The sequence below is a fragment of the Zingiber officinale genome, chromosome 6B (genome assembly GCF_018446385.1).
Source record: "Zingiber officinale cultivar Zhangliang chromosome 6B, Zo_v1.1, whole genome shotgun sequence".
NCBI lineage: Eukaryota > Viridiplantae > Streptophyta > Magnoliopsida > Zingiberales > Zingiberaceae > Zingiber > Zingiber officinale.
This window is the reverse complement of record NC_055996.1, coordinates 30,757,771-30,784,485: the sequence shown is the minus strand read 5'-3', so window position 1 is coordinate 30,784,485 and position 26,715 is coordinate 30,757,771. Positions and strand designations below refer to the sequence as shown.

At 36.1% G+C, this 26,715-nt stretch overlaps 1 protein-coding gene and 1 long non-coding RNA gene across 2 annotated transcripts; both read right to left on the bottom strand.

Annotated features, from left to right (window-relative positions):
* Positions 1-1,446: 1,446 nt before the first annotated feature.
* LOC121992335 lies at positions 1,447-2,717 on the bottom strand. Its single transcript, XR_006114855.1, has 3 exons — positions 2,138-2,717; positions 1,814-2,064; positions 1,447-1,513 (listed from the first exon to the last, which is right to left on the bottom strand). It is a non-coding gene; the product is annotated as an uncharacterized LOC121992335 (long non-coding RNA).
* A 3,168-nt stretch (positions 2,718-5,885) lies between these two features.
* LOC121990048 (transcription factor MYB60-like) lies at positions 5,886-7,127 on the bottom strand. The gene is made up of 3 exons (XM_042544303.1): positions 6,874-7,127; positions 6,644-6,773; positions 5,886-6,566 (listed from the first exon to the last, which is right to left on the bottom strand). The coding sequence occupies exons 1-3, from the start codon at positions 7,004-7,006 to the stop codon at positions 6,017-6,019; spliced, it is 813 nt and encodes a 270-aa protein (XP_042400237.1). The 5' UTR covers positions 7,007-7,127; the 3' UTR covers positions 5,886-6,016.
* Between the last annotated feature and the right edge of the window lie 19,588 nt (positions 7,128-26,715).

Genomic DNA, 26,715 nt, shown 5'->3' with positions numbered 1-26,715 from the left:
TATATGGGTGACAATATGAAACCATACTACATGCCCTCAGGGCCACATATACCTCGGCCAACACGGTCGGAAAAATAATAATAAAAGTAAACAAGCAAACCACCCAGTTTATATATTTCAGCCTCTGGCTGACACAACCACGTAGTTTATATTAACTAAAACCTACCCTACTACAACGATGGAAAACTTAAAACCACAATAGAGAAACCAACGCAACGGAAAAATAAGTGCAGTAGACCAAAACTCGATAAAAAATCCTCGAGTACAATCACACATCACAGTATATAGAAAAATACATAACAAGTAAATCAACACAAAAATAAGGAACCAAGTTCATAAGCAGAAAATCATCGTGACACGAAGTGGGGACTAGCGACTGGAATCTCTTGACGGCCTCAACCTGAAATAGATATAATCAACGGGGGTAAGTCTAACACTTGGCGGGTATTGGGCTGACATTCATAATAAGAAATAACTAATAGTAATAAATATGTGTACAGTCTCCTGAAGTAATGGAAAAAATACAAAACTGTAAGAAAAGGAAAAGCTGTACTCACCAGGACCTCCTATTAGAATAATAAGTTCGTCAGACCAAAGGTAACATGTTCCTGTATGCATGTCAAACATATGCATCCATCCAATATGCAGCAAATAACATGCAACAAACACAATCAATAAATGCAATCATGCATATGATACCAATAACATGTCTTGGTCACCCATGACGTCAGTCAGCCATCTCACACACGATGGTGAAACCGAGTGGGTAGGGCTATAACAACTGTGCACTCTGCCATCACTGCTCCTGATGAGTGACCGAGTGGACAGGATGCTGTCGGAGTACACCTATCCTCCTATCCCAAATCATAAGTGGGGAAGCTCAATGCTCTAATCTCCCTGAGACAATCCAAAGGAGGGATCCCTGACGTGCTACCACGCTACGTCACGCTACCCATGAGTGGACTAGCGGAGCACTGACAGAGCAAACTGCCACACACCCTGCTTGATATACCACTAACCCATGAGTGGTTGTGTGTGCAGATCCATGAAACTGGTGATGAGCTCAACAATAATGGGGCTACCAATTGCACAACATGTAATCATGCAAGATGGTGCATGACACTAAGCATGTAAATCCTGACCATATCTACCTCCATAAAACATGTACCAAAAATAAATGGATCAAATAAACATGTCTAGATACACAGGTCAGATATGGTAAATGTCTAGTCCGGTGTATCATAAGGCATGGTATGTCACTACCTCTATGAGCATAAATAATCATGGCAACAACAAGAGGGTATAAAACATAAATGCAAAACAGATAAAAGCATGTAACAAGTATCATGTGGTGACATACCAAAGTAAAGATAACATAATTATTACTAGAGGTTATAACCTACTATGCATATCAACATGATATTATCAAAAGAGATAAGTCAAGGTACCCGCCTCCAATATAGTGCGTGCCAAAAGAAACCCCACGTAAAGTAGCTCATCGCAAATCAAAGTCCTGTAATAACACCTTTAATTTAGCTACTACCACAAATATCAAATAACTAAAATTAAATTCTTATTTACCGAGAACCCTAATCCTTCCATTATAACTCGATTAACTGCATAATCAAGTCTAACCCAAAGCTTAGAATAAATCCATTATTTAATCCCAAGCTAAGTATAACTCACAAGTTAATTAGGGTTAGCTCCATTAACCTTAACTATCAACACAACCACTTGGGTCTATCATTTCTAATATTCCTAATTTTAATTTTAGGTGTAAGCTACAACAAGGATAAATTCCTCCACCTCTTACCTCAACTCAAGCCACCACTGTTGACTCGCAGCCGGAGATCGCAATTGCTGGGAATACCCGGAAACACCACTACTCTGGCTGGAAACCTCCTCATTGCCCGGATCAAAAGGAGATCAAGAAAGCAACCAAGAAATCTATTCACTATCACAATCCAACAGCAAGATAGCCTCCATTACCTCGTCCTCTTCAATCGCCGGTGATGATAGCAAGCAACAGTGGCTGGTCAAAACCAAATCTGTTGTATCAGCCCACTGTCGGAAACCCTAGGTCAACGCTGAAGCAGAGAATTCAACTGAAGGACTAAGGCTAGGGCACGATATATACCTCAGGCGTTGGGCAGTGTCGGCAAGTGGTGGCAGCAAGAAGTGATTAGGGCACGACTCGGAGAAAATCAAGAGAAGAGGGATGGGTCGAGGCTAGCCGCGTCGGCGATGACCGGCTCAGTCCTCGTAGTGGCAGTGGCTAGGGCACCAACGAGAGATCAACTCAGATGATCGGCTTCTATCCACGACCCGAAGAGGAAAGATCGGGTGGCGTTTGGCACTATGGCTCGCGACAAGAAGGAAAACTAGGGCACGGGTGACTGCGGCTAGGGCACAGCAAGAACGACAACGCCACTGCTCCGACGAAGGGTAGCGCAGTGCGGATGTCGATCGACGCAAGGAGGAGATGGCGCGATCGGAATCTCTGCGACAAGGCAGCAATGGGGGCAAAGAAGGGGAAAGTGATGTTAGGGCTTCGAGCTTTCCTTTGGCCAGGGTTATGAACGCGGGGGGAGGGGAGAAGAGGAGGCGTCGGCGGCGACAGTTTGGGGAAGATGAATAGAAGAAGACAGTGCGAGAGAAGGGAAGAAGAGGAAGAAACAGGGATGGGGTCGGGTGAGAAACGGAGGAAAAGAAAAAGAAAGAGGAAAAGAAAAATAAAATTTTTCCTCGTTCAATGGGGTAGTCTAAACGGGTTTCCCCTAGTCTCAATATTTATCCCCATAACCTACACCATACAACCTCTGAAAAATTCCCAGAAAATTTATAAAAATTCTGAAAAATTCCGTTTAGGTTATTCCTCTATTTAACCTTATTATTTAATTAATATTTGTTATCGTATTTTACATGTTCCATATGAATTGGGCTTGATATGATTTTATATCTAACCCAACGTGGGTCTGATATAATTCATATCAGGCCCGCGTTGGGATTTAATGTCAATTCTTCTAATAATATTTTAATACCTCTAGAGAAATCGAAATAAGCAATGGATGGGCACCATCGAACTCCTTATGGCCTCAGAAATATGTAGGACCTTAAATGAATCGAATCGAATCTGTCTAGGTTCATCAGTAGATTTGTCAAAAGGAAACCCACTGATAAGCCTAGACATGCCCAATTTAACTCATTTAAGGTCCAATGGATTTCTGATGCCGCAAAGAGTCTAACGGTGCCCTCCATTGCATATTTTGATTTTTCTGAAAGTGTTAACATGTTATTGGAAGAATCAACTTTAAATCCCACAGTAAGCCAGATATAGAATCATATCAGGCCCATGTTGCTAGAATTTTTTTAGCAACACTCTTGTTGCTGATTTCAAAAACCTGCAACACAAACACACGATGTTTCTAGAATATTTTTAGCAACATACGACATTGTTGAAATTTTTTCAGCAACACATATATACAGTATTGTTGGATTTTTTTTCAGCAACATAGATATACAGTGTTGCTGGAATTTTTTTCAGCAACACTCTGTGTTGGTGATTAACATAGAGTGTTGCTTATTTTTTCAGTAACACAGACACACGGTGTTGGAATTTTTTCAACAACATAGACACACAATATTGCTAAAAAAAATCTAGCAACACTGTGTGTCTGTGTTGTTGATTTTAGAAAATTAGCAACGCTGACACAACACTCTGTGTTGTTGAAAAAATCACATGGTGTTGCTCACTTGCTCAAATTTTTTTTTTCAGATGAACAATAAAAAAAGAAGAGAGAGACAAGTAAAAAAGGGAAAAAAGACGGACTTGTTTGGACATTCCAACACAGAAAATCAGCAATACAACAACACATAAAATTAACTCTATGCTGCTGATTTCCAAAAAATAGTAACGCCACTTTTCAGCAATATTATGGAGTATAAATTCCAAATCACTTTTTATGATATTATTTATTTTTAAAAATTAGCAACACAGTAAAAAGTGATTCAAATTTTTTTTCGAATAATAGTTAAAAAAAAATTAGTAACACAGTTTGTTAGGATTTTTTCACATTGTGTTGCTTATTTTTGAAATTCAGCAACACAATGGTGTTAATTTTCAAAATTAATACCATTATATTGTTAGTTTTGAAATTCAGCAACACAATGATGTTAATTGCCTATATACATTTATGCATGCATGTAAAAGAGAGAAGAGAGATGGTGCATGCAATTTTCATCATATGAATAGTAAAATAAAGAGAGACTATATTGTTTGAATATTTCTAAAACTATATACATAAGAAAATGCAGGTTGTTTGATAAATTGTCATATTATCTAAGTTATATATATCTTTGATTAATTTTATATGTTTAGGATAATTTTCACTATACATATAATTTTATTATTGAATAGATTATATTGCTTGATAAATTTATTATCTATATACTAGTGATAGTGCACCATGCGTCGCGTGTGTAATATAATACATTGAAATCACATTGACCCTTTTTAATGAAATTATATTATTTAAAACATTTTAGCATTAAAATAAAAGTAGAGTCATTAGGGTAAAGTACTTGACTTTTGAAAATCTGAATTATTTGGGTCAATAAAAATTTGAATTGTTTGGATTTTCGAGTGTCACCCTTACTGCTTCCCTATGAAAAAAATTAATTCAATATAATATTATACTTATCTTAGTAAAAAAAACTAAGAAAAGTATATTTTTTAACATTGTTGGCCTAAAATATTTATAGAAGCTTCTTTGATCATAGTGTTGTCAATTCTAAGATGTAGGATTAAAGAGAATTATATTTTTTTATATAAAACAATCAGAGAAAATTAATGATAAGAAAAATTCATAATAATATGCCGCAGCCGAGTCTCGAACTCTAGATCAATGATTGTTTCGCTTGTGGAATTACTAATAAATCTTGGAATTATTTTTAGTGTGAATAGAAAAAAAGGATATTAACGTAAATTCATTTTAGACTTCACCAAAGTTAGTTAATAAAGAGGGGAGATTTTTAATAAAATAGTAAGATAGTAAGATTATACAAGTACGATAAATAAGACAAAGAGAGTTAATAAATTTAATGAGCTAAATGTATAATAGTCCCAATATTTAAGGTAAAAAAGTTTTAAAACGACTCAATAAAAATGTTAAATAGTTTCACATTCAAAAAATTTAAATAAATGAGTTAATTTATATTGAACTACACCATTAATATTATTAAATAATTTATATATATATATATACACCGTAAGTTTAATTGGACAGGCTGGCTCATTGAACTGGATCAATAGGTAACTTGGTTTACAATGATTTTAAATCGGATCATAACAATCAAATTATATATGATCTTGTTTCCATTTTATTTTTCATTATTTAAATCGTGCTCCTTAGCTTGTAGTAATTTTTCCGGTTGACCCGGTTCTGATTCCCAGCCGGATCCGGCATGGACACGTCTATGTATGTATCGAGGAGATAAGACAAAGGTTTAATGTGCAATAAACAAAGGCCCCCTAAATTGCTGAAAGAGACCACAAGCCTTCACATGATGAATGCTTTGGCTGGTTTGCTGTGGTGCTTATTAAATTTCTCAGAGAAAAGTTTTTCTCAGTTTCCCTATTTTAGACTCAAGGACTTTAATGGTGCTCATTGAATGACAAGCTCTGTGGTGCCCTTCTGGTGTAGGGCACATTGGTACATGCCACTGCTCGATCTACATGGGTGCTACAGTCACAAAATTGTGCCTCTGCAAGATCCAGAGAGATAGATAGATATCTAGATAGATAGAGTTATAAGAGTGGAAATTGAGTCAATTCAATTCGTAGATCTTCGCCATTTATCACGGTTATTTCTAACATTAGCAGTAGATTAATAAACTGAGTATTTTTTAGATTATGTAGGTAATGCTGCTTGCTATGTTACAATTGAGACAACAAGAAAGCTTGGACAAGTTTGTGGCATATTGATCCTTCTATTGTATGAAAGCATGATTGCGGCAATTAGTAGACTCCATTGGGGCAAAGGTTTGTCGATATCCCTGCAATTTCTACCATCCCTACAGCCTCATCGAGGAGCCAATTCTCGAGCATTGACAAAGGATGGAATTGGTGAGCTCCACAAAGTGTGGCCTCCGAGGATGATTCATCCCACACTACACTAGTTGGCTCCTCGAACGGGACTAATGCCCTAAATTCTTGATCAGACACGACATCACAGCTCCCTTGATCTGCAGCCTTAATGCTATGACACTTCAAATCTTGGATTGGCACGGGGTCGGTCTTCTTTTGGGATGGCCGTGTCCACCGTTCAAGAAGGCCTGAGATGTTCTCCATGCTCGAAGCATAAGTCGAGGAGCCATGGTTATTGGAGATGGGGAGAGTAGACACATGAGAATTTCTAGTTTGATCACTGTCATAGCCTATTAACACCGATGCACCGAGCACATTTCCCACCGAGTTCTTCTCAACCTTCTTCTTTAGGTGTGTGTTCCAGTAGTTCTTGATATCGTTGTCTGTTCTCTGAGGAAGGTAGGAAGCTATGGATGCCCATCTGCAGTCCCAGATATCCAGAACAAGACAAAACAGCAACCGCAACATGCAAATGAAATTAACAAAAAGGAATTTTACTTGTTGCCGAGCATCGACTGAAGATGAATGATCAATCCTTCTTCATGAGGAGTGAAGTTTCCGCGCTTAATTCCCGGTCGGAGATAATTAGTCCATCTTAATCTGCAACTCTTGCTACACCTCATCAAACCTACAGACCAAGAACATAGACATACTTCCTTAGCAACAAGAACCAAACCAACGAAAACAAAAATGGTCTCATGATACCTGAAACTAAAGATTCGACTCACCGGTATTAGTAGGAACCGACCTCCAATTTCCAGGGCCATGCTTTTGGATGTAGGACACAAGAATGATGTCTTCTTCAGGAGTCCAAGGGCCTTTCTTGATGCCAACCTTGTCACAACACAAAGACCTTCCCATGGCTTATGGCTATCAAGCTTTCTATACTGTCCAATTGCTTCAAAGTGAGAGTGTAGAGTGTGTGTTTGTGTGTATATATACAGAGAGAGAGAGAGAGATTTGTGGAGAATCAAGGTATCATTTACCAGTATCATCTACCACTCTGACTCATTTACTCCTTTTTTTTTTTTTTGCGTGTGTGTTTGTTTGTTCAAGCAAAGTCAGCTTGCAGTGTCACATGAATCAGCAAGGTGTGGCATTAAATAAAGAGAAGGCCATAGTTGATCTTGTTGATCTCCTCTTTATGGGTTGAGAGGACTTCTCAATTAATGCCTCAAGTTTATGAGGTCCACCTTTTCCATGATGCTGATCATCTACCTGAAGCTCGAGTCTGTATTTGTTCAAGAACAATCTTTGTCTAACCACTGTCTCTCAACTCTTTGCTGCAGTTGATTCAGCTGCAACATGAATCTCACAATTGAAATTCAGTCTATCGATGTGAAAAGGTTAAGAAAGATGTCGATCGGGGTTGAAATGATGGTAAACTTGGAAGAATGGGTATTCAAGATGAGATTTAATAGGGTCATGTGCTTCTAAAAGGACATCTTGGCAAGTAAGTGTGTATTTATTAATGAGCTTTGCTTGGGTCATTGTCTTGGCTTCTCTTGTTCTTGCGCTATCGCGATCAATGTGAAATCTTGATGACTAACTTGTTGGGTGCGGATTTACCTTGAGTAAGTACCTTCTCGTTCGGAAGGCTTCACTACAAATCCATTGCACCATGCGTACAAAAGGACTTGCAACCTAACTTAGGGGAAGTCGACTTCGTATGTTCAACATATTCGAGTTGGAATTCACGCAAAAATCATTGAAGAATTGTTGGAAACACAAACTAATTAAGAGGGTTTAATCCATCTTTAAGCGTTAGGTAGCATAGTATTTGAAGCTCTGTTGGTGCGAAACAGTGCCAACATCTGGTGTTTGATAGCGTAACAACTCTTGGCTCCATAAAGTATTAGTATGCATTGGTGACCAAAAAGTACTTGTTTGGGCTCCATCACCAAAACAATCGATACAAACTTTCTTGTTGAGCATTCACCGGAACTCTAAACCCTAAAGACTGATTCAAAATATTAGTTCACCAAACTTGATGGTTCATTGAATGGCACCACTAGTGCACCAACAAAATTCATCGTATCTTAGATATTTTTTTTAATTTGTTTGTCATATGGTGTTTAATATGTAAGAGTTTATCCTCAAAAGATAGCAATCGACTTTGAATATAACACGAGAAATAATTTAGTTGGTCATCCGATTTTCTTTCTATAAGACATTGATATGGTTGAACAAAATTTATTATGCAAGAGGCACATCAATCGGTCTCATATCATCTAAAATAGTAGAAAAACATGGGTAGATGTTAGACACTTAAAAAAAGATTTGTTGCAAATTTTTTCAAAAGAAAAAGTAATTAAATAAAAGACATGATTATTTATAAAACATTATTGTACGTGAATATAATTTATTTATTTTTTATGATGAAAGGAAGTCATTGTTGTTGGACCCCGTGGTTATTTTGATGTGATCAACCAAGTTTAGGTTAAGTCATGTTTGTCTGATCCCTGTGTCTAAGTGTGCAGGAACTTAGGAGCGCAGGAAATCGAGCGGAAGACGCAGCTAGCGAGAAGGACGGCAGGGGAAGGGAGCCGACGGGCTCGGTGCGTCCGAAGGACGAGAGAGCTGCGGAAGAGTACACCGGTGGGCATGAAGAACGTGCGCGGCGTTCGAGGGACGTAAAGCCGGGACGGAAGACTGCTCGAGGAGAAGGCCGGGAACTGAGTTCGAGTGAGTTCTATTCCGGATGGTCGAAATCACCCAAGCAAGCCGAACCAGAGCAAGTCAACCGGGATGTTGACTTGACAAGTGTTCGGTCGACTGAACCCCTTTTCATCAGCAGCCAGCCGTTGGAGACACATCAGCAGCCACGTCAGCAACCAATGGCTGATCGGTCGACCGAACCCTCTGATCGGTCGACCAAACCTGAGATAAACCAGAAGACTTAGTTGAACGTACTGATTGGGCCAGCTCAGAGAGACCGTTGGCTGATCGGTCGACCGAACACAAGGATCGGTTGACCGAACCCAAGCTCGATCTAGAGAGACTACACCTGAATGGAAGGCTGGGCAGGTACAGCAGGTTCGGTCGACCGAACCTGGGGATCGGTCAACCGATCCCTCTCGAGTCAAAACCTGATCTCGAAAATCAGGTTATCTGATAAGTTTTGGAAGCCCTATATAAAAGGGTCTCGAATAGCTGTTCAAAACCACAAAAGCATCAACTCTGTAATTCCTTTTCAAGCAACCTCTGTGCTCTTAAAGTGTAAAAGGCTTTTCCGCCTTCAAAGAAGGAGACTCTTTTAGTGCGTCTTTCCACCGCCTTGGATTAACAACCGTCTTGGTTGTAACCAAGTCAAATAACTGAGTCATCTCTCTTTTCTTTTCTGTTAACTACTTTAATTATTAGTGTTATTTTTATTTTAGAGTTGAAAGTTTGAGGAGAGTATAATTTGTGATTGTAGGCAATTCGCCCCCCTTTTATCGGTTCCCGCTGCACCGACAATTGTCAAACCATAAAATCATAAGACTGACCACCATGGATGTGATACAGTAGTAAGTACTTAAGGGAACAAACAAAAGAATTAGAATTAGAATTAGAATTAGATTTTTTTGAATATTTTGAAGGTCGACTTAAGTGTATATAAGTTATATTTCGGATTTACTTAGTAAGCAAATTAGGAGGGAAGACCGTTTACCTGTAACATAAGTAATGCTTGAATTATTAAAAAAATATAAGTGTATTAATGTAGATATAATACTCGAGAAGATTTAAAATAAATTAATTTTTAAAGAGTTTAAAATTGTCAATTTTCATATACTTATCTTTTTTTTTTTGAAAAAAATATTTTTAAGAAAAAAAAAAAAAAAAGAGATGATGACGATGAAAATGTGAAGTGAGGAAGTTGAGGCGTATTGGGTTTCATAGCCAGTCAAGCGCAGTTGTTCAAAGTATTTATTGATGTGTGCGCATGATGAAGTGATTATGAAGAGTTAATGATGGCTCCGTCCAAAAAAGCCAAAAACGAAAAGGAAAAAACGAAAAAGAAGAAACATAGCATGATTTGAGCGTGCAAGATAATTAAAGAGGGGGAGAAGGATTAATGGTTGGGATTGTACTTATGGATTAATCACAATTAATGGCGACGTAAATATTGAATAAGAAAGGGGGACCAAGGAGCGGATTAATTAGGACAGCTACGGATCTCTGCTGCGACGTGGATCATCAGCTTGCTCGCTCTGTTCAATTCAATAAACAGTGAGTTATCACTTGGAGTGGTCAGCTTTTGTTGGCTTAGCTCCAATAAGTTTGGTTAACTCTATTATTATTATTATTATTATTATTATTATTATTATTATTATTATTATTATTATTATTATTACATCCTACCCCACTCTATTCATCAAATAAATTTTAAAAGTATGATAACTCCTAATATAATACCTCAACTTACAAGTTTAGTTGACTCTACATGGGAAAAGGTAATTCGTTGATCCCAATATCTTCATCAATTCATCTTTAAGTCAACATAGAAGAGGTAAATCACGAGTGACTACTAGCCATTGGTGCAGGTGGCTAAAATTTAGTTGACTCTAGATACCAAGACCTCATGTGGTAATACTTTATACCTTAATTACCGTAACACCCTAAGTTTAGTTGACTCTATGATGGCAACAAAAGACGAATATGCTCACCCCTAGCGCTCCCGTCAACCCGTCTCAAGGCCAATGAGGAGGTAATGCTTAGTTTGTTTGATATGATGATCCCAATTGATTATTATTTGATGGGTTGCTCAGTAAGTTTGAACCACTAAAGGGGAAGTTTGATGTAAGAAACTCCTATCAATGTGGATTCCAAAGAAAAGTCAGATCAATTTGGAACAAAAGATAATATCACTCATCTCAAGTGGCTTAGTAATTCGGACTTTTAACTACTCATTTTAGCGTCGCCATATGTACGTAAAATGCGTCGCCAGAACATTTTGCGGCGCAAACATGCGTCGCCAGCATGTGTCGCAATTGGTTTGTATGCAAATGTCAATATGATCTTTGGCGACACATTAAGGTACGCGTTGCCAAAGATTACAACATTTCACGACACAAGTATTGGCGACACCTTTTATTACGTCGCCAAATGACGTCGACAAAGGTGATATCATTTCGCAACACTAATATTGGCAACACCTTCTTTTATGCGTCGCGAATAGGTTCTAACATGTCAAGACACATGAAATGCGTCGCAAAATGTATTTTTTCTATATTTTTTTTCTTTTATTATTTGTGACGCAGTCTATGCATTACAAAATATATTACTCATTCAGTCACAACATTATAATGTGTCTAAAATACATCATAAAAGTACAATTTACTATTAATTAGTCAAATATTTTTAAAACATGAACACAACTAGTCAAATATTATCCAAAAGAACCTATAAGTAGTGTAATGTGCATTACTTAATGTTGCAAAATAAAAAACTACATAGTCGATGATGGAGGTAGAGGAGGTGGTGGAGGAGGTCGAATTGAAGAGCATGTTGGTGGAGGCTGGAATGAGAAGCCAGGAATGACCTGTTGAAGTTGGTGCAATAATGCTTCAAATTTTTGATGTTGCTCACATATAGTCAGATTCTGTTCATCGATTGTTTTCTGCATAGTTGCAAATTTTCCATAATCATCATGATGTTTTGGATCAAGTATCAGCTATATATGCCGACAACACAATCAAAATACAATTGGATCAAGTAGCAACTATTATGTATAAATATTCATTAAAAAAAATTCTTAAAACAAAATATTAAGAAACATACCAGCACTGTTAACGTAATTAATTAGTTAACAGTCAAATAAACCTATTTTCTATGAGTGACTTTTAAATGAAACACAACGTAAGGGATATTCCATCTTTGATTCTTGTATCAACGATGCTTGGGCTATGTTATGGCCTTTTCTGATTGAAATTATGCTTAAATACACGGCTGGTCTATTCTATGTTGTAAGAAAGGTTTACTTGAATATGTAACTTTCAACAATAAAATTCTTCAAATCAAATATATTCTAGAGTACTATATATGTTTCACTTGATTGTTATAATACCGGTAGATGAGGTGATCAGTGGTACAACCTCAAGGTTAAATGCTAGTTGGGTTGGCCTTTGTCTCCATTATATTCTCGAAGGTATTAAATACTTACATGTTTTTGTACAGCCCAATCATTCTTCCATTGTCCTCCTTTGTGAAAAAATTTCTCGAAGGTGTCGATCACACTCGGAAGCTCTCCCATCACAGGATCAGCCTTAAAAAATGAAACAATTTATTATCATATAAATTGTGATAAGAATTTTATTTTCAAATAAAACTTACAGCTGTGTGATAATATTGAACCAAAGTTTTCGATCCATGTGCACCTTCAAGTGGCCTATTAAACCGATTATTAGTATTCTTTTCAGATATTTCCTATAAAAAAAGATAATATTAGTGCAAGTAACAATAAAAAAATATTTATTAACTAAATTTAACTATTACTAACCATTTGTTTTTTTGTGCCAAAATAATTACAAAAAAAATCCCAATCATCTTGGCTTACTCCCTTGTACGACTTCCTTTTTGGTGAATCTTTATTTCCAAGTCCCCTTAGTTGTTTCCAATGCCTTCTCATCTTACACCTTCCTTCTGGAATAGCTCTCATGGCAAGCTGCTCTACCTCCGCCATCACCAAGTTCTTCTTTTCATATTCAAATTTGTTCTACCAAAAAAATTCATAAATACATACATGATTATATAATAAGAACATAATACAGTAAAGAACATAATGTAATTTCCCAATCTTACATCAAGACAGTCAAATATGAGTTGTTTTCGGCCAAAGAGACATCCTCCCAACTCGTAATACGAGGAGATATTGTGTCTCAAACTATTTGATCTATCAAGTTATTAAACCGTTTTCCATTTTCTCCAAGACTACCTCCGGTATGCTCTTCAAATTCAACCTTCAATTTATCTTTTTTTTTGCTTTTTTAATGCCTTCTCGAGAACTCTACTACAAGATTGTTGTCTCCATGTCGTTTATTTACCTCTTCCATCACCTCCTGATCCACCCTCATTAGCACCTGAACTACTACCATCCAAACTAGATATCCTATAAAAAAAAAAAATAATAACATGAATAAATGAATGCATTGATAAATCATGAATAAATGGACTATATATACAACACGAATAGAATAAACAAATATTAATTCATATAAATATATTTCTTACTTCTTTTGAAGTTTTGTCATTAATTTCAATGTCAATACTATCATCATCGTCAATTTCAATAGTACTGTCAATCGTCATTTTGTGAAACTGGAGCCAATTCAAAATATATAAAATAATTGAAAATTGTTAAGAAGCAGGTAACATCTAATCTGTACACAAGCATGTTTATTAAAGGATAAAATAAAATGAAATTTATTAAAGAGAAAATCCTATAAAAGAAAATTACTTTCTATGAACAATTTTTTATAAAATAATATCAAACATAATGAAAAGCTTAAATGATCGATTGACTCAGCTTCCAGATAGGTTGACAAATTAACCATTTAAGTTTAAATCTATAAAAGCTTACAGGATCGGAACATACGCATATTGTTTTCTAGTTGAAAACAACAATAGATTAGAATTTAGGCAATTCTCTTAGTTTTTCTTTATCATTGTTCCTCAGTTCATTGAAAAACTTTAGAATCACTGTTCAGACATTGATTAATAGTAAAAGAAAAGAAAGGACAAGAATAAATGGAGCATAGGTCTGAGCTTGCTTGATGATGACATGGATGTCTTAGAATTGCAGAGAAGTTAGGGACGCCATGGAGTATCATGAACAGGAGAGAAGAAATCACGGCAATGGTGAGAAGCAATAACAAAGAAATCGGCAGGCGAGAAAACTTACCTGTTGAGAGAGAGCAGGAGATCCTCGACGAGCAAGATGCACAGGAGAGAAAAATTGGCAATGGTGAGAAGCACGAACGAAGAAATTGGCAGGCGAGAAGACTTTTTGGTGAAATCAGATTTAGCGTGAACGAACAGGGTAGGGTTTTAATGCATTAAAATAAAATAAAATAAGAATTATTTAATAATTTGTTTGATTTTTTTTAAATGATATTTATTTTGATTGATAATTTTGTTAAAAGAGAATATGAGCAGTTAATTTATTAAAACAAATTAAAATATTAATTATTTAATAAATTTCTTTCTAATTCGTTTTCAAATGATATTTATTTTTATTTATAATTTATAAAATTTTTAATCTCGAATTTTATTTTAGCGACGGTTAATGTATCTACGTCGTCAAATAACCACAATTTGAGGTGGGAAAAATTTCCACTACTATTAGTGACGTTGAGTGCAGAATGCGTCGCCATAGTGTCACATTTGACGAGGTGTTTTCTATGTCGTGCCGCCAAATGATCCAGGTAAAATTTACGCTATCTTTTAGTGATGTGGAGTGATGTGCGTGTCACCAAAGGCCTTCATTTGACGACACATATTGTTTAATGTGTCGCTAAATGATACAAAATAAATATGAAAAAAATTCCCTCTTAATGTTCGATCTTTTAGCGGTGCATTCCACACATCGCCAAAAGGTCATATTTTGTGACGTTGATTGTGCTATGCATCGCTAAAAGTCTGAATTCTTGTAGTGGCTCCATAATTGGTATTAGAGCAGAAGCGCTTTGAATAAGTGTAACCACATGTTTGAGCATTTTTTTTGTTTTCAATTTTTCATAAAATCCATGCAATCACCCCTTCTCATATTTTTTTCGTTCAATAATTTCTTCGGTGCTTGAAATTAGTGTTGCACCACTCGAGTAATTTTTTCTCCTTATTCTCATACTACTAATTCAAGACAAAGTCTTGACAATGTTTTCTTATTTATTTTTTTTCGAGATATTCTTCCCTACATGGCCCATCAAAAAGGCTACAACACCGCTCGTCTGCCTCTTTTTTCCAATGAGGATATCAGCTACAAGAAGAGTTGAATGGAGTACCACTTGAAGACACAAGTGGAAATGTAGATCGTAATCTAAATTGGATTCACATTTCGTACTGAAGACAGAGTACCCATTTCCTATGACAAGTGGGGCGCACCAATAAAGAAAAAGATTGAGATCGACACCAAGGCCACTCATACTCTCCAGTGCGGCATAATCAAAGAACTAAACTGGGTCGGTCCTTTCAACAACACCAAGGACATATGGGAGAAGTTAATCGAGCTACATGAAGGAATCTCCGACACGAAGGTAAGTAAGCATGATTTATATTTAAATAAACTATATAATATCAAAATGCAGGACAGAGAATCAACAAGTCAACTTCATGCCAGAATTCAAGATATTCTAAATGAACTATAGGCGATCGGACAAGAAGTCAAAAATCGAGACATAATCAGGTACATTTTGAAAGCATTTCTGAGAAATATTTTGTGGGCATCTATAGTAGATGCTTGCAAAGTTTCAAGAGATCTTTCAAAGATTAAGTTAAACAAACTTTTTTTAGAATTTAAATTGCACGAACAGTCTAATGTCACTCCTTCCAAGAAACGAATTGTTTTGCTTGTTGGAAAAAAATCAAGTCAAAAGAACCAAAGCACAAGTCCCGATTCAAGCTTGAGTCTAAAGATGAATTAGATTCTAAAGACGATGATGAGATCACTGCCGAGCTAGTTAATCTAGTTTAGAGATTATACAAAAAGAAGAGAGGATTTACCAAATATGAGATCCAGAAGGTGATCCAAACCAAAGGGAGTCAGTCAGAACCAAGTTAGACTCCAAAAAGCAAGTCATAAGTGATATGTTATGCCTGTAACAAGAAGGGACACTTCAAGTCGGCGTGTCTAAACCTAAAAGAAGAGAAGCAAAGGAAGACGAAGACTTTGAAAGCTACTTGGGACAAATCTTCATTAGAAGACTCCAAAGAAGAGGAACAAACTTATGTTAGTAATTAGCCCTAAGAGATAATTATGAGATGATTAGGTTTTTTGGGTTACTCATTGAGTTAGACTCAAATGAACTCACTCATTGGATTGAGTCCAATCCAAATTAGACACATCAGATTAATGGGTTAGACTCAACGGGTTAGACTTATTGGGTTGTTGGATTAATGGTTAATCCAATATAATAAGCCGACCCATTAAGAGGAATACAAAAAGATAAAAAAAAACTCTTGGTATTCATTGGATGAATATAAATAGGTTTTTGAATTGAATTTTTCATTAGATGAAAAGAGAGACTATTGATCTTCCCTTCTTCTTCCTCCTTGGCCGAATCTTCATGTTTGGCCGAACCTTCCAAGTGGCTAGCACCACAAAGTTGGTTCTTCTCTGAAGGCTTAGTTCGTGTGACGAACGAAGGATATGTTCGTGTGGATACCGTAAAGGTGGACACTTGATCGTGCTGAGATCTATATCCAAAGAAAGGTTGCTGCCGGGATTGCGAAATGCACGCATCAAAGGTATAATCCTCTCATGTAAAACTTAGTATATGGTTTCCTTTCGCATGGATCTTATGAAGAAACTAGAAGTTTTCTGCCACGCTTTTGCATATTTAGCGCCCTAGTTCCTTACAGTGATATTAGAGCCACTTACGAAGGTGTATACTAAGTTGTAGTTAGTTTTTTATATGTGATATAAAACTTACATGAGATGTCTACTATGATCTGCATGATTATGGGTCTCGACCAAACAAGGTTTTGGACAAAGAGAGTTTCGGCCAACTAGGTTTCGGCCAAAGATGTTGTCAACAACAAGGTCTCGGCCAAACAAGGTTTCGGCCAAACGGTGCATACCAAAGTTCGGTACTCACTACTACCTCGATCATTTGTAGTCAGATTTGCCAAAGCAAAGTGACTCGTTTTATCTTGGTAGAGTGAAACAGGACAATTGTGATGTCCAACTATTGGACTTTAAGTGTAACTTAACTAAGTTATCTCAATTGGATTGAGAACTCAGAGGCATAACCCATGCAATGTAATTCAAATTATACTAGTCTTGGGTGATTATCCAAAGCTAACTCAAGATAAATTATAATATGGATTTCATAAGATGGGCCAATGAACAAATAGTCTTGTTCACCTAAAGATACAAGAGTTATGTAAGATGTAATTGGTAAACGTTGTCTACTTAAGTTATACAACTCTTGGGCGATTAGCGAAAGCTAACTCAAGATAAGGTATAATATGGATCTTGTCCGATTAGTACGCGTTACCTACCTAAGTTATACAAGTCTTGGGCGATTAGCCAAAGCTAACTTAAGATGAGTTATAATATGGATCTTGTCCCACTTGAATGTCTTTGCTCCTAGGTTTAGAGATAGTAGTGACTTGCTTCTACCAAGCTTTAGAATTCAGTGGGAGAATCATTTAATTAAATGTCTAATTAAGTGATCTGAGTATGATACTTATTTCTGTATTTTATTATTGTAGATCACCATGTCGTCTAGTACGTCGAATACACTCTCATTGCGATATGTCCTTGATAAGGACAAGCTCAATAGAGCTAACTTCCTAGACTAGTACCAAAACTTGGGAATAGTTCTCAAACAAAAGAGAAAATTATATGTCCTAGAGCAGCCCAATCATGAACCACTCCCCACTACTACCACTAGAGCTGATAGAGATGCTTATAAGAAGCATCAAGATGATGCATTAGATATATCATCCCTTATGCTCGCCACCATGAACTCTGAGCTTCAGAAGCAACACGAGTATTGGTTGCTACTCGGAAAACCTATAGGTTCCACTGTACAAAAATTTTGTACAAAGGTCTGAACCTTTTCCTAGCTACCATGTGTTCTTTTAAATTAAATTTTGGATCGCCTGCGGAACTTAACACGTTTGATCCAAAACTTAATCTATTTGTTCTTTTAGGTTTTGACTTGGATCTCCTGCGGAACTTAACACGTTCGACCCAAGTCTCCTTAAGTTATTAATTCCATTAAATATTAATTTCCATAAAAGGTTCCCAGTACTGACGTGGCGAGGCACATGACCTTCTTGGATATGGGAGCAACCACCACTGACTAGACAAAACCTTTAATAGAAAGCTAATATTTAATTTCCTAAAATAACTTTAGGTTAACCAAAAAGAACAATCAAATCACAAGGAAAAGAAAGAAACAAAAGAACACAACTTCGAAAAAACATATTCAAAATTCTAGAACGTAAGCCTCTTGTATTTGGTATTATTTCCATAAATAACTAGCATGATGCGGAAATAAAATTTACTAGTTATACCTTGTAGAAAAACCTCTTGATCTTCTACCGTATTCCTCTTCTAACCTCGGACGTTGTGTGGGCAACGATCTTCCAGACGAGAAACCACCAATCACCTTCTTCTCCTCCTAGCTAGGTTCGCCAACAAAGAGGAAGCTTCACCAAGGAAGAAAACAAAATATTAACCAAGCTCCAAGAGATGCTAGCTTTCTCTCCTTCTTCTTCTTCTTCTCCGAGTAGTATCCGGCCACCACAAGAGCTCCAATAGAAGGGTAGGGTTCGGCCACCACAAGAGGAAGAGAGGGAGAGGTTGGCCGGCCACACCAAGGAATAAAAGAGGGAGAGGAATAATAGATGTTGTGTCTTGTGAAGGCACCCTCACCCCTTCTTTTATATTCCTTGGGCTAGGCAAATTAGGAAATTTAATTACAATAAAATTTCCTTAATTTCCTTGACATGATTTAATTGAGAAAAATTAAATAAAATTTCCCAATTTAATCTCTAATGGCCGGCCACTTCTAGAGGAAATAAATTAGACAAGTTTTAATCAACAAATTAAAACTTCCTAATTTGTTTCGGAAAATTTTAAAATAAAATTTCTCTTTAAAAATCTCTTCATGGTTGATAAAGGAAATTTCTATAATTTTAATTTTATCAATATGTGGATAATTTTTAAAGAGAAAATAAAATAACTCATCAATCTACAAATAAGGAAAGAGATCTAATCTCTTTCTTTAATCTTTTGTAGATCTTTTACAAGAGAGATATTTTAATTTTAATTCACTTTAAAAAATTATTTCTTCCACATAATAAAACTAAAATTAAAATCCCTTTTTAATTTAATTTGGCCGGCCCCACTAGCTTGGGTTCAAGCTAGGGCCGGCCACCCAATAATATACCTAGGCCGACCCTAGCTTGGTTCCCAAGCTAGCTTGGCCGACCCCTTATTAGTGGGTATAGAAGGTGGGTATAGGTGGGTATAAAACTTCTACAAATAAGAGGCTACGATAGGGACCGAGAGGAGGAATTGGTTTTGGTCTCCCGATAAAATTAAGCATCCCGTGTTCGCCCCGAACACAACTTAATTTTATCAATGATAATTCATTCCACTAGAGAATTATCATTGAACTACCGCACCAATCCCAAATTACATTTTTGGGCTCCTTCTTATTATGAGTGTGTTAGTCTCCTTGTGTTTAAGATATCAAATGTCCACTAATTAAGTGAGTTACTGACAACTCATTTAATTAATATCTAAGTCCAAGAGTAGTACCAGTCAACCTTATTATCATGTCGGACTAAGTCCACCTGCAGGGTTTAACATGACAATCTTTATGAGCTCCTCTTGAGGACATTATCAACCTAGTATCTCTAGGACACAGTTTCCTTCTATAATCAACAACACACACTATAAGTGATACCATTTCCCAACTTATCGGGTTTATTGATTCAACGAACTAAATCTCACCCATTGATAAATTAAAGAAATAAATATCAAATATATATGCTTGTTATTACATTAGGATTAAGAGCACACACTTCCATAATAACCGAGGTCTTTGTTTCTTTATAAAGTCAGTATAAAAGAAACGACCTCAAATGGTCCTACTCAATACACTCTGAGTGTACTAGTGTAATTATATAGTCAAGATAAACTAATACCTAATTACACTACGACCTTCCAATGGTTTGTTCCTTTCCATCATGGTCGTGAGCTACTGTTTATAATTTATAAGGTACTGATAACATGATCTTCTGTGTGTGACACCACACACCATGTCATCTACAATATAAATTAATTGAACAACTACATTTATCATAAATGTAGACATTCGACCAATGTGATTCTTATTTCTAGATAAATGTTTATACCAAAAGCTAGGCTTTTAGTATACACTCCAACAATCTCCCACTTATACTAAAAGACTAAGCTGCTATATCTGCTGCCATACATCTGATTCCTAACCCTTCAACATGCCCATCAAAAGCTCTTGCCTTAAGGACCTCAGTGGAAGGATCAATAGGTCATCACCTGATGCAATCTAGGCGGCAACAACTTCTCCTCGTTTATACGATTTCTCGTATTGGGTGGTACTTGCGTTCTATTGTGTTTACTTGCCTTATAGACTTATGGTTTCTTCGAGTTTGCTACTGCACCAACATTATTACAATAAATTGTAATAATCTTTGGACAAACCAGAAATCATATCTAAGTCTATCTTGAGGTTATTGAGTCATACAGCTTTTAATGGCTACCTCAGAGGCTTGCCATATACTAAGCTTCTATGGTGGAGTCCAGAAAAACACCTATGCTTATCACTCTTCCATAGTTATGACTTTACCTCCTAAAATAAACACAAAAACCCTGGTTGACTTATTATTGTCCCTATCCGATTGGAGGTCAAAATCCATACAACCCATAGGAACCAAATTAACTGCCTTGTAAGCTAGCATATAATCTTTAGTGCCTCTAAGGTACTTTAATATATACTTTACTGCAGTCCAATGTCCTTGTCTAGGGTTACTTTGATATCTGCTAACTATGCTCTTAGCAAAACAGATTTCTGATCTCGTGCATAGCATACATTAGGTTGTCTAACTAAGCATAAAGAACTGCCTACATGTCCTCAATCTCCTTTAATGTCATCGGAGACATCTCTTTAGATAAAGACACTCCATGCTTAAAAGGTAAGAAACCTTTTGAGGAGTTTTGTATGCTTAAAACGAGCAAGGATTTTTTCGATGTATCAAGCTTGGAATAAATATATTTTTTCTTGTGATCCCTTATTACTTTGATCTTAAAAAATATATACATTCTCCCAAGTCCTTTATATCGAATTATTTGGACAACCATACCCCTACTTTTGACAACATTTTGATATTGTTTCCAACTACCAAAAATGTTATCTACGTATAGTACAAGAAATATCACCACGTTTCCATCACATCTTTTGTATACACAAAACTTTATCCGTTTACTCAATAAATCCATAGATGTGGATTACTTTGATAAACTGGATGTTCTAAGACCTTGAAGCTTTGTATCAGTCCATAGACTGATTGAGCTTGCACACAAGATGCTTTTAACACTTTGCAATGAACCCTTCTGGTTGCTTTATATGGATGCTTTCTTCAAGACTTCTATTAAGGAATGCTGTCTTGACATCCACTTGCCAAATAGATAAAAGAATCCGGATAGACTTAAGCATGGCTACCAGTGAAAAAGGTTTCCTTTTTCATCAAGCCTTGCTTTGAAGGTTTCTACCTTCCTGTCTATCCCTCTTTTTCTATTATAGACCTTTTACACCCAAAGGCTTTTACACCACTTGGTGGTTCTACAAGCTTCCAGATTTTATTAGAATACATATATTCTAATTCTATTATTCATTACTCTTTGCCAAGATGCTTCATATTTATCTTGGAGTGCTTCGTCATATGTCCGGAGATCAGGTTCATGTCCTTCAGGGATCGAGTTCAAAACTCTCCCAAAACATGAATCTTTTAAGGTTGCTTAACAACCCTCCCACTACGACAAGGCATTTTCTGCAATTGTGTATCATTTGTGATACGTGTTGCAGTTTTCTTGTGGTATCTCATCTTGTACAGTTGGTACTAGATTAGACATGTCTTTTATTATTTTCTTAAGAACAAATTTACTTATGAGCACGTGGTTCATTATATAGTCCTTTTCTAAAATCGGTCATTGATGTTATCAATGACCTTCTGATTTTAAGACTATAAACCTACTTTTGTTTATCTAGGATAACTTACAAACAAGTGAACTCCTATCCAACTTATCATTATCTCTTTTTAACATATATGTTGGATTACCTGAATCCGAATATGCTTCAAAATAGGCTTACGCCTATTCAGCAATTCTATATGAGTAGAGAGTTATGACTTGGAAGACACTATGTTCACTTTCATTTTCAGAGTTTATCCTTAAAACAAATTTGGTAATTTTCTGAATAACTCATCATCTATCTAATTATTCCATAAGAGTTCTTTACCTTCTTTCTACTACACCATTCTGTTGGGGTGTACCAGATGCAGTTAGTTGGGATTGAAATCAACTTCTGATAAGTAACTCCTAAAATCTCTCAAGAGGTACTTGCCACTACGATCTTCCATAGTGACTTTTTACTTTATTCCTCCACATCAACCTTGTACTCTTTGAACTAATCAAAGTACTTAGTCTTGCGATACATTAAGTAAATTTATTTGTATCTTGAATAGTTGTCTATAAATTAGACAAAATATTCAATACTACCTCTTGTCTGGATAGTCATAGGATCACACAAATTAGAATGAACCGATTTCAACATATCTTTGACTCCATACCCTTTGGACTTAAAAGCTTCTTGGTTATTTTTCTTCCAAGTAAGACTCGCAGGTTGGAAAGATTTCCACTACCAATGAACCCAAAAGTTCATCAGCTACCAATGAATCCTACTCAAGTATAACCTAGCTTTATATGCCAAAGATATAATTGGTTCATTTCCGAAGGTTGCTTTCTCTTAAAATTAGAAGATGTGTTACTAATTTCCATTTGTTGCATCGTGGGAGTTATTGGATTATAAATTGTCAACCATCATACCAGAATAGATAACTTTCCTATTTTTCTTGATAACAACTTTGCTATCAAAATAGACACAATATCTATAATAGTTTAGAAACTGAAATCAGGTTCTTTCTAAACTTGGTACGTAAAGACAATTACTTAAAATCCATATTTTATTCTTATCAAAGGATAAACATCTCCCACTGCAACAGCTACCACTTTTACAGTAGTGCCCATGTGGACGGTGATTTACCTTTCATTTAGTTGTCGGGTTTCCTGGAACCCTGCAATGAATTGCAGACATGATTAATGGCATCTTGTATCTACACTCCAGGTTCTGGTAGATAACACCACTGGACATGTTTCAACTAATGAATTAAATACATCTAAATTGTTCTTAGTTCTAAGAAGACAGTCTACCTTAATGTCCAAGTCCTATTTCCAATCATTACAATTGGAACTAATAAGTCTTTTTCTATAGTATGACTACTAGGGATTGACAAACATCCTAAGAATCAAAAAAGTATTTGGTCAAGATCAACTCCTTAAAATCTCCATGAATTTTGTGTATACAAAATCGAAGAGGAGATTTTATTCATTAATTTTATTATCTCGTCAACTTTATTTTATGACGAATAAAATTAATAGTTGATCTGTCTTTGATTAAATATTTGGTCAAAACTCTTTGAATTTAAAATAAAATATTGATTCCTCAAACAATATTATTTAAATTCACCAACACCTCAAACACCGTGAATTTTGCATGCCACGTTAGTGTGGACGTATACAAATTCAACATTTGTAAAAGGAGGGTTTTACCCATTAACTATCTTGTCAACGTATCTTTATGACAAATAAAATTATCTCAAACACCGTTAATTTTGTATGTCACGTTAGTGTGGACGTATACAAAATCAATCATTTGTAAGAGGGGTTTTAACCCTTTAATTTTATTATCTTGTCAACCTAGTTTTATGACAAATTAATAGTTGGTTTCATTTGGTCACACAAATAATAGCAGTGACTCCGATGGGGAGGATACTATTAGATGTGTCTAAGTGTATATCATTACTTGACACTAAGTCCATTAATAAGATTATGCCCTTCCGTTGGGGAAGATCACACGCTCTTAATTAACTTCCTATAGTCATCCAAAATGGAAGTTTTCTAGTGATCCACAAACAAGCTCATCCGTTATGGAGGAAGGCACTCGAGCCAACGCGCAAGCTTTTTGCATCACTTACAAACCAGTAATGGAGACCATGAGATTTATTTAAAAATCCCTCTCCCACTTAGTTATTTATAAGCGAGGAATTTTAACTATGCTAGCCTACTAGTCATGTATACTAACATGCACACACAATATAAAAGCAATAAATAGAAAATCTAATTTTCAACTATTATGGCTTTTATCTCTAGTTATCCTCCGTGTGTTGTCATCCCAAGTGCTACCATATTTGGCCACCGCTACCGCATCCATCTTGCTACTAGTTCCGCTGCGCCTCTGGTCCTTAGAAGGTTCCACGCTTTGCAAGATTCGATCCATGACATAAATAGAATTTTACATTTTGATCCTATATTCCATAAAAGGAATGTACATGTATCTAGATCAAAAATAAAATCCTAATAAAACTAAATACGACTTCTGTATTTTAATACAATCATGCACACACATATAAATTGCCCTTGACATGTCCAAGGGTCCAATCACACACATAATTAACTAAAAGCCATAATAGTTGGATCCTGCATCCACAAAGTTAGCACATCCTACTATTATCCTGCCTAAATTATGTATGACATGTGCATAATTAAACTAAATACCAAATACACAGAGGCAAAACCCTAGCTCTGATACCAATTGTTGGTTGCTACTCGGAAAACCTATAGGTTCCACTGTACAAAAATTTTGTACAAAGGTCTGAACCTTTTCCTAGCTACCATGTGTTCTTTTAAATTAAATTTTGGATCGCCTTCGGAACTTAACACGTTTGATCCAAAACTTAATCTATTTGTTCTTTTAGGTTTTGACTTGGATCTCCTGCGGAACTTAACACGTTCGACCCAAGTCTCCTTAAGTTATTAATTCCATTAAATATTAATTTCCATAAAAGGTTCCCAGTACTGACGTGGCGAGGCACATGACCTTCTTGGATATGGGAGCAACCACCACCGACTAGACAAAACCTTTAATAGAAAGCTAATATTTAATTTCCTAAAATAACTTTAGGTTAACCAAAAAGAACAATCAAATCACAAGGAAAAGAAAGAAACAAAAGAACACAACTTCGAAAAAACATATTCAAAATTATAGAACGTAAGCCTCTTGTATTTGGTATTATTTCCATAAATAACTAGCATGATGCGGAAATAAAATTTACTAGTTATACCTTGTAGAAAAACCTCTTGATCTTCTACCGTATTCCTCTTCTAACCTCGGACGTTGTGTGGGCAACGATCTTCCGAGACGAGAAACCACCAATCACCTTCTTCTCCTCCTAGCTAGGTTCGGCCAACAAAGAGGAAGCTTCACCAAGGAAGAAAAACAAAATACTAACCAAGCTCCAAGAGATGCTAGCTTTCTCTCCTTCTTCTTCTTCTTCTCCGAGTAGTATCCGGCCACCACAAGAGCTCCAATAGAAGGGTAGGGTTCGGCCACCACAAGAGGAAGAGAGGGAGAGGTTGGCCGGCCACACCAAGGAACAAAAGAGGGAGAGGAATAATAGATGTTGTGTCTTGTGAAGGCACCCTCACCCCTTCTTTTATATTCCTTGGCCTAGACAAATTAGGAAATTTAATTACAATAAAATTTCCTTAATTTCCTTGACATGATTTAATTGAGAAAAATTAAATAAAATTTCTCAATTTAATCTCTAATGGCCGGCCACTTCTAGAGGAAATAAATTAGACAAGTTTTAATCAACAAATTAAAACTTCCTAATTTGTTTCCGGAAATTTTAAAAATAAAATTTCTCTTTAAAAATCTCTTCATGGTTGATAAAGGAAATTTCTATAATTTTAATTTTATCAACATGTGGATAATTTTTAAAGAGAAAATAAAATAACTCATCAATCTACAAATAAGGAAAGAGATCTAATCTCTTTCTTTAATCTTTTGTAGATCTTTTACAAGAGAGATATTTTAATTTTAATTCTCTTTAAAAAATTATTTCTTCCACATAATAAAAACTAAAATTAAAATCCCTTTTTAATTTAATTTGGCCGGCCCCACTAGCTTGGGTTCAAGCTAGGGCCGGCCACCCAATAATATACCTAGGCCGGGCCTAGCTTGGTTCCCAAGCTAGCTTGGCCGACCCCTTATTAGTGGGTATAGAAGGTGGGTATAGGTGGGTATTAAACTTCTACAAATAAGAGGCTACGATAGGGACCGAGAGGAGGAATTGGTTTTGGTCTCCCGATAAAATTAAGCATCCCGTGTTCGCCCCGAACACACAACTTAATTTCATCAATGATAATTCATTCCACTAGAGAATTATCATTGAACTACCGCACCAATCCCAAATTACATTTTTTGGGCTCCTTCTTATTATGAGTGTGTTAGTCTCCCTGTGTTTAAGATATCAAATGTCCACTAATTAAGTGAGTTACTGACAACTCATTTAATTAATATCTAAGTCCAAGAGTAGTACCACTCAACCTTATTATCATGTCGGACTAAGTCCACCTGCAGGGTTTAACATGACAATCTTTATGAGCTCCTCTTGAGGACATTATCAACCTAGTATCTCTAGGACACAGTTTCCTTCTATAATCAACAACACACACTATAAGTGATACCATTTCCCAA